Raw genomic sequence first — 8,739 nt, 5'->3', positions numbered from 1 at the left:
GTGCCCGGGGCGCCGGGGGGCGGGCGCGGCGGCCAGCGCGTGGCGTAGGGCGGCAGGCGCGTGGTGGTGGTGAAGAGCTCCGTGTGCAGGTTGTGCAGGTGCGGCACGAGCTCCAGCCAGAAGGCCACCTTGTTGGCGCGGTAGTTGTCGCGCACGCGCGGCTTCAGGCCTATGTGCAGGTACTGCTTCTCCTTGCTGTTGAACTTGCTCCACACCACCTCCTCGAAGCGGTTGGGCTTCGTGTGGATGAACTTGGTGTCCTGCGGTACCGGGTGGTTGGGGTCGCTGCGGGCACAGGAGGGCGGGGAAAGGAGGAGTGAGGGGGCGGCCCCGTGGGGGAAGGTGTGTGCGTGGATGGGGCGGGGGGAGACCCACGGAGATGCCGAGATGCAGAGGGCGGGGAGACAGAAGGAAAGCCCGAGAAGAAGAGAGAGGCAGAAGGGACAGAAACTGCCAGAGACAGGCAGAGATGGGCAGGGACAGGCAGAGATGAGGACGCAGGGGCAGAGATGGGCAGAGATGAGGACCGGGGCCAGAGACAGGCAGAGACGGGCAGAGATGAGGGCAGGGGGGCAGAGACGGGCAGAGATGGGGGAGCAGGCAGAGATGGGCAGAGACAGGCAGAGATGAGGACGGGGGCAGAGATGGGCAGGGACAGGCAGAGATGAGGACGCAGGGGCAGAGACGGGCAGAGATGACGACAGGGTGGCAGAGAACGGCAGAGATGAGGACCGGGGCCAGAGACAGGCAGAGACGGGCAGAGAGGAGGATGGGGGCAGAGATAGGGAGGGCCAGTCAGAGATGAGGACGCAGGGGCAGAGACAGGCAGAGATGAGGAGGCGGGGGGCAGAGATGGCCACAGATGAGGACAGGGTGTCAGAGAAGGGCAGAGATGAGGACCGGGGCCAGAGAAGGGCAGAGATGAGCACCAGGGCCAGAGACAGGCAGAGACGGGCAGAGATGAGGACGGGGGCAGAGACAGGCATAGATGAGGACAGAGGAGAGAAGCCGGCAGAGAGGCCAGAGACAGAGGCAGAGACAGCCAGAGAGATAGCTGTCAAGAGAGGCAGAATCTGAGACTGAGTGAGACAGACACATTTAGGAACAGAGAGACAAAGACAGGGGACAGACAGCCAGGGTAAGACCAGCAAGCGAAAAGCAAGAGGATGGCAGAGAGTAGAGGGAAAGACAGAATATCAGTGGATTCGAAGGGAGAGAGATGTAGAGACAGTGACAGAGAGATGGACAGACACAAATCCTTACACAGATACAGCCCCAGGCATCAGATGGAGAGCAGAGTGCCAGGAGAGACAGACCCGGAGGCAAAGCCACCAAGGGAGCCCACCCCCCGGAAGGACAGGGCCCTCTCTGTCTGACCGCTGACTCTCCAACGCACAGCTTGGGGCCTGGCACAGAGAAGGCGTCCAGCAGGTGCCTGGGTCGAGGAAGCAATGATGGGGAATGGCGGTGGGGAGTGAGGGGCGGTGCGCGGCGGATGGCGGCGGTGTGTGCCTTGGCCTGCAGGGGGCGCCCCCACCCAGCCCCGCTGGCCCTCACCCAGTCTTGGCGAAGTTGGTCCAGTAGGTCATGACCACAGCGCTGAGCATGACGTCGTTCTTGGAGAAGTTGCAGGGGAAGAGGTCGGTGGCGCCCACCATGGGCACGCCAAAGACGTAGGGCAGCTCGTCCCCGTGCGCCGCGTCCGCCCACTCGGGCCGGCCCTCAGCCTGGCAGTGGTGGTAGAAGGTATAAAAGTACACGGGGGACTGGTAGTCAGCGTGCAGCTTGGCGGTGGCCACAGCCGGTGCCACCCACTGGTGGTCTGTAAAGAGCGCCAGCAGGGTCTTTCTCCGCATTTCGCCGTTGTCCCGGTCGGCCCAGTCCGTGTACATAAACTTGATGGTCTCCCGAAGCACGTCCTTGCCCTCCGGGTAGCCGTACAGGTTGTCCACGAAGTTGGAGACGGTGAAGTCAAAGGCGCTGGCGGACACACCGTCCTCGCTCTCGGCGGAGTCCTCTACGAACTTGAGGCCCTCTCCTTGGTTGACGCCGATGAGCATGTCATAGTTGAGGAATTCTCCCTGCTGCATGAGGATCTCAGGGTCATCGGGGACGACGTCACCGTCCACCACGGGCCCGAAGGCGATGTGGTAGCTGGGGAGAAGGGGTCAGGGTCTCATCACCTGCTCCCTGGCCTCCTCTCAGCTCCCAGCCTGCTGGGCCCTCTGCTCAGAAGACCCTTCTTTGTCCCCTGGGTAAAAATCTCCTGAGTCCTTCGGGGCCCTTGGCCTCTCGGGAAGTCTCCCCCCATGCGCTTCGTGGCCCCTTGTGCACCCTCGCTCTGTTTGGGCACCTCTACTTAGGAAAGAGGGGCCTGAAGCCCCCCTCTCCTTGCCGAACGGAATGCCTGTGGGCACCTCTCACCCTCAACGTCCTTGGAGCAAGGAAAGCGGAGGCCTGGACCCGGCCCTCTCCCACCCCCATACCGGGCGGGCTGCACGTCCTGGTCCACCAGCTCCCGGGAGGGCTTCCGGCGCAGGCACTCCACGGCTTCGGCGCTGTCCTCCCGGTCGCAGCCCACTTTGGCCGCCAGCAGCCGCGTGTATTTGAGCGGCTGGTAGTTGACAGACCAGCTGGAGATGGCAGTGCCGCTCTGGGCGATGGCCTTCTGGAACAACCCTGGCAGGACAGGCGCGGGCTTCAGGCTGGGCTGTCTCCGCCCAGGCAGGAACAGGGACCCGGTGGGGTTAGCATGTGGGAATGCGGACGGGAGGGGCAGGCCGAGGGATGGCCGGTACCTTCTGAGTGGTGAGAGAGGATCAGAAGGTTGACGCAGGAGGCCCCTGCCCCCGATCCAAAGATGGTGATGCGCTCGGGGTCACCCCCAAAGTGGGCAATGTTCTCACTGAGCCAGCGCAGGGCCTGAATCTGGTCCAGGAGTCCGTAGTTGCCTTTCGCAGCTTGGTCTCCGGTGCTGAGAAAGCCTGGAAGCACAGGAGGAAAGGGGCTTCCTGGGGGTGTCAGAGCACCCTCGCCCCCTTTCTGGGCAGCTCGATCCAGCCCAGAAGCCATTCTGCTTCTGCCGGGTCTAGAGGAACACCGCCCACCGGGGCCCTCCCCACCAGCCTCCAGCCCCTAGAGTTGACCGCCCACCCTCACCGAGCACCCCAAGCCGGTAGTTGAGCGTGGCTACGATGACGTTGCCGTAGGCGGCCAGGACGGAGCCGTCGAACATGTTCCCGGTACCCTCCATGTAGGAGCCGCCGTGCAGAAACAGCATCACCGGCTTCTTCCCAGAGTCCCGGATATCTGTGTGGGGAGGGGGTGGGCAGTGGGCCAGGGTTGGGGGACAAGAACACAGTCAGACCAGAAGCAGCACCGCCCAGCTCCCAGGCCTGCGGAAGACCAGCCCGGAGCTCAGGGGACATGTCTCTCCCATCCCTGGGGGGCAAGACCGGATTCCCCTCCCTCCCTCCCCACGGAGCCCTGGCCGAAGGTCCCACCCCACCTCCTGCCGGCCTGCCCCGTGGCACTTCTCCAAATGCCAGACAGACCTTCCAAGAAGCCTCAGAGGCGGGGTGGGGGGCCTCCCCAGGGCATCTGCTGGATCCAGGGGACCCCCTCCCCACACACACACAGGAAATCTCCTTCCCGCTCCAAGGAAGAGCGAACTCCCAAGGCTGGCCCTAGCACTAGAGATGCTGGGAGGGTCCGGGCGGGTCCTCAGACTCAGGCCTTGGGTCTCAGGTCCACGTGGTAGCCTGGTCTGTGGGTGAGGGGGTGCCAGCCTAGGGTCCCTGGGGGCCTGGTCTCCTCCCCGCCCTAATTCCTTTCTAGGTCACCTCCCCAGTTACCATGGCAACCCCCAGCCTAATTACGGTGGCAGGAGGAGGCAGGGTGGGAAAGAGCCTGCTTGATAAAGCCAGGGTACAGCTCTTTACTCTCAGACCCCCCCCCAACTGGCCTGACCCTGGGTTCTGCACGGACGCCCCTCTTGCCCCGTCCCCAAAGGATCCCATTAATCACTGACATGTGACCAGGCAGTCCCCAAGGCTCTATAGCCAGTACCCTCCTTGCACCCCTCCCTGATTCAGCCACAGCGCCCGGCTGGGGTCCCCCAAGGCCCACAGGCCCTCCTCTCTCCTGACACTTGGCAATCCCTGACTAGCCCGGGGAATTCAACAAACCAGAGCCGGGCCTGGGCCTCCACAGCCAGTCCCCAGTGGCTCTGCTCACCCCTGTCCTTCTGCTAGAAACTTTTCTCCTGCCAGAAGGTGAACCCACAGGACCCAGAGACATTCCCCTCCACCCCCATGGACAGCTTGTGGCCTCCCGTCTCTTAAGACCTTCTCGGCCACCTCCCTTCACCTGGTGGGCTCTGCCCTCTCCGTGTCCTCTCCAAATCCTGCTCTTTCCCTCCTTCTGGAACCCCCAGTGGCCTTCCAGCCAGACTCAGGCCAGAGCCTCTCCTCCCTGCAAGGCCCTCTCTTCAAGTCCTCAGTTCTCCCCCTCCTCCCCACCCGGCACCTCCACTCCCAGTGTGGGGGGAGGGGGGGTCGGAAAGGGAAGGAGCAGGGAGGGGGGCCGGGGCGACAAGAATTCAAAAGCAACAACAAAAAACAGGATCAAGAAAGAAGAAAGAAAGAAAAAACAACAACCAAAAAGTGAGAAGCTCTCGGGGGCAGATTCAACAAGAAAAGAAAAAAAAAAAAACGACAACAAAAAACCAAAAACAAAAAACCAAAAAGATCCGTTTTTTGGAAAAAAGGAAAAAAAGAAAAAAGTTCTTTGCATTTTTTTTCAAAATTTTGTGGTGAAACTTCAAGATATTGGGCCCTGTTTTCAAAAATTTCCAAATTCTTTAATTCGCTTCAAATGTTTGCGTTTTCTGCATCTGACAGGCTTTTGAAAATTGTAGGTTTGTTTCTGACGTTTCAATTGTGCCATCAATTTGCCAACTTAAATTTTTTTTTCCAATGTAGTTTTGCTCCCAATTAAAGTTTTTCTTTTTTCAAATGTTACAGTTCGCAAGTTTCCAAACAGTCCAAATTCCTGTCAATCTCTAAACATTTTTATCCAATTATTTGGTGGTTTGGTTTGGTTTTCTCTGACATTCCAATTTCTTTTTTCACTTATATTTTTGGCTCTGTTTAGCTTTGCCTGCAGGTTTGCTAGTGGGTCCAACATTGTTCAAATTCCGTTTGAAGTTTTCATAATTCTTTTTTCCAATTATTACCAATTTTTCTTTTCTTTTCTTTTTCAGTTTTGGATGGGAGAACGACTGCGGGGCCTGGAGGGCTGGGGGGGGCGTTTACTTAGGGGCGGGGCCTCGAGCGTCGTCTAATCAGCAACACATGCAGCAGCGGGATTTTTAAATCTACCTGTGTCTGGCGGATTGAGCGTCGCCTCGTCACGTTTTTTTGTGAGCGGACCTAAGACCGGGAACACAAAACAGAGAAAAAAGGACAATTTTGTGGGGAAAGATGGGGGTCGGGGGGAGGTGGTGGATGGGGAGGGGAGGACAGAAAGCAGAAAAGGGGAGGGTGGAGGGCAGAAAAAATAAGCCAAAAAAAGCAAAATTCGTTTGCAAGAAAAAGAAACCAAGAAAAGAGAAAAACGTTTCTACAACCCAAATTTGTTTCCCCTCCCCGGAAAAAGTCATGCCCCAAAGAAAAGGCTGGGTTTGGGGGGGTGGGGTGCCTGAGTGGGCTGAGGCCTGTTTTAAGACATATTGACTTGGCTTGTCGAAGTGTTTGCTAATTGCTGGAAACGAAATGGTGTTAGAGGTGGGGGCGGGGTGGGAAGGGGAGGCCCACCCCAAGCCTGGGAGGCCAAGGCCAGCTGTGCCACCAGCGCCTCCACTCACGCAGGACCCTCTTCAGGGCCAGCCCCGCCCCTGCCTGCTCCCCCAGGCTGCGAGGGAGGGGCTGCAGCAGAAAGGACCCCCCTTGAGGATCCGGAGAGCAGAGAATAGGATGGGGTCGGGGGCCTCCCACCCCTGCAGCTCACAGCCCCTTCAAGCCCTCGGCTCCCCCTGGAGGGCTGGGGCCAGGTCAGCTAGGGCCGCCTGCCCGCCTGCCCAGCCTCTCACCCGGCCAGCATTCCTCTTCCATCCGCACTCAGGGGCCTGGCTTCTCACCCCACCTCCCCGATGTGGGGCAAAGCAGGGAAAGGGGTCATCAGGTCTTGCCCTCCACTCCATCTCTTCCCTCTGCACCCCCCAACCTCATCCCTCACCCAGGCCTACTCTCCCCCCACCAAGAACGGTCAACTGCCCACCAGGGACATGAGCAACTCCCACCCCCGCCCAACACTGCTCTAACGCCAGAAAGCCCCCCATCCCCAATTCGGGGTTCAGTCCACAAATAGGGAACAGGAAACACAGTGCCCTGAGCCAGCCGGACACATAAAGTGCCAGGAGGTGCTGGGAGACACAAAATGTTCCCCTGGTCTAGGAAAGGCCCCAGGCTGGGCTCAGAGGTAGGTTCCAGGCTTCTTTCAGAATGAGGACTCAGTTGGGGGACAGCTGGAAGTCAGAAATCAGAGGGGATCCCCCTGCTCGGTTTCTGCTCATTGCCATGGGGAGGGATGGGTCGGCAAGGTCCAGGCTAGCCTCTGGAAGGCTTCTCCCAGCTGGTGATGACGGCCCCATAGGGATCCATTAGGATTAGGGTCTGCTGTCTACAACAGGATGGGAAGATGATGAAGTCAGCAGGGAGTTTGTGCGCGCGTGTGAGAACAGTGAGTGTGTGTGTGTGTGTGTCTGTGTCTGTGTGTGTGTGTGTGCACGCGCCTGCCCGAGTCAGCCTCTCCCTTGCAGAGCAGGTGTGAAGACTCAGTGAGATCACCTGAACGTGTCAGGCCCCAAGCAGGTCTGTGATAAGTGCTGGTTAAAAATACAGAAGGTGTGGGCACAGGTGGTGCGGGGGTAGGGTGGACACTGGGTGCGCACATGTTGGGGCGGACAGCCCACTGGCGGGAAGTCCCGGGTGGATGTTCCACATGAGGGGTGAGGAGTCCCCCCCACCGAGCGGGACTCTGGCGTGGACAGCCGACAAGGAGGCAGGAACGGGCCAGAGAGCCCGTAAGTGGAAAGCATGGAGATGCACAGGCTGTGTGGAGGGCCTGGGGTGCAGGGCAGGCTGCGGGGGTAGGTGGCCCATGAGAGGACAGGGGGATGTGGAGCGGGTGGCTCTCCTGTGGGGCAGTGCTGGGGTAAAGAGTCTATTAGGGTGCTTGGGATCTGGATGGGATTGGAGCAGTGATACTTGGGTGCGTTGTGGGAACGGGTCGCTAGGACGCGTGGTTTCCATGGGAGGGGTATTACTGTGTTGGGGTGCACGGCTGGTATGAGGAACGGAGGGTGGATGGTTGGTTCCCGAGGTGCTGGGAGTGAGGTGTTAGAGTGCCCGAAGGGGGTGTGCTGTCGCAGGCCGAGCTAGGACGCAGGTGATCTCTAGGTAGAGTTGGGGTACGCAATGCTTGGAAGTGTTGACGGCGCTGGGGACTATGGTGTGAGTGGCCACGTGCAGGGTTATTGGGCGAAGGTCTCTGAACGGGTGTTACCGGGACACATGGTCTATATCTGGAGCTGCCGGGGAGCATGGGTCTACGGGGCGATAGGGCGCAGGTTCCGAGAGGCGTTGGGGTGTGTGCTGTGTGAGAGCGCTGGGAATTTGGATACATGGGGTGTGGGAGCACACGGTCGGTGTGTAGACCCCGTGTGCTGAGGGACTGCGATTCCTGGTGGGTTGTGGCGCATGGGCACAGGACGTGTGGGTATTGGGTGCCTATGGTGTCCATACAGGGGTTCCTGGGTACCAGGCCCATGTGTATAGTTGGCAGAAAATGGCCTGTGGGGGGTGAGGTAGGAGTGGGGTTCTCTGTGGAGGTGTTGGGGAGTTCAGGAGTAGCGACACTGAATCAGGAGGATAACATGGCGGGGCGTTGGGGCCGGCCGAAGTCCTGCTGAGTACCTCTGCTGGAGACAGCAGAAGGTACTCTGAAAGATACTCTGTGTGCTGAAGGTTGGCTCATGGAGAACTTTCCAGGGGAGTGTGCTGGGGGCTGTGGCGAGCTGGACGGCTCCTTCACCGGGAGAGCCGGCCCCGGGGTCCCAGAGCCCGGAGGGAAGGATGTTCTCATGGGGATGGGCAGGCTGTGCTGTGAATGAGGGGTCCTCCCTGATCCTTCAGGGGTGCTAGGGGTCAGGGGACAGAGCTTTCGGAAGCAGAGTCACTAAGCTCCGGGGAGGCACTGGGGATGCGATGTGATAGACGGAAGAGTGCCCGGGCACACCGGGAGGAGAAAAGGGGCGTCCCTGTTGACTCTGGGGTGTAAAAGGAACCCAAGTGCGTACTCCTCAGGGACAAGCCCAGGCCTGAGGCTGGGAGCTGGGGCAGCGCTGGAGTGGGTGTCTGCAGGGGAGAGATGCTGCCCGTGCCGGTCACCCTCGGGGGCCACCGTGTGTGTGCCTTGGCGGGGAGGGGTCTGCACGCCCAGCTCGGTACCTGCCGCTCGCTCTGACGGCACAAGGACCTTCTGGGGTGGCTGTCTGCGGGAGTCCCTGCGACTGCCTGGCAGGCCCCGTCCCACCCTCGCGAGACACGCAGAGCCTGCAGGGACACACGGCCTCTGGCGGCCCCCACCGAGGCCCAGCTCCCGGGCCGGGCGCAGCCGGGGCGCCTGGGGGTCTGCGTGCGCGCGCGAGGGCTGCGTCTGCGGGGTGCCCAGCCTGGT

General features: G+C 60.2%; 1 protein-coding gene across 1 annotated transcript in view; it reads right to left on the bottom strand.

The window, feature by feature from the left end:
* Positions 1-6,281, bottom strand: part of NLGN2 (neuroligin 2) — a 6,711-nt gene extending 430 nt beyond the window's left edge. Inside the window, exons 1-7 of the mRNA XM_034647268.1 lie at positions 6,092-6,281; positions 5,382-5,432; positions 3,160-3,309; positions 2,799-2,984; positions 2,487-2,679; positions 1,558-2,154; positions 5-285 (exon numbers count right to left, since the gene is read on the bottom strand). Coding sequence (XP_034503159.1) covers positions 5-285; positions 1,558-2,154; positions 2,487-2,679; positions 2,799-2,984; positions 3,160-3,309; positions 5,382-5,432; positions 6,092-6,113 — 1,480 coding nt within the window. The 5' untranslated portion in view covers positions 6,114-6,281. The remainder of the gene's footprint in view (positions 1-4; positions 286-1,557; positions 2,155-2,486; positions 2,680-2,798; positions 2,985-3,159; positions 3,310-5,381; positions 5,433-6,091) is intronic.
* Positions 6,282-8,739: the final 2,458 nt, after the last annotated feature.

Source organism: Ailuropoda melanoleuca, chromosome 17, assembly GCF_002007445.2.
Source record: "Ailuropoda melanoleuca isolate Jingjing chromosome 17, ASM200744v2, whole genome shotgun sequence".
Classification (NCBI taxonomy): domain Eukaryota; kingdom Metazoa; phylum Chordata; class Mammalia; order Carnivora; family Ursidae; genus Ailuropoda; species Ailuropoda melanoleuca.
The sequence above is the reverse complement of the archived record's forward strand: the minus strand, read 5'-3'. Positions and strand labels throughout refer to the sequence as shown.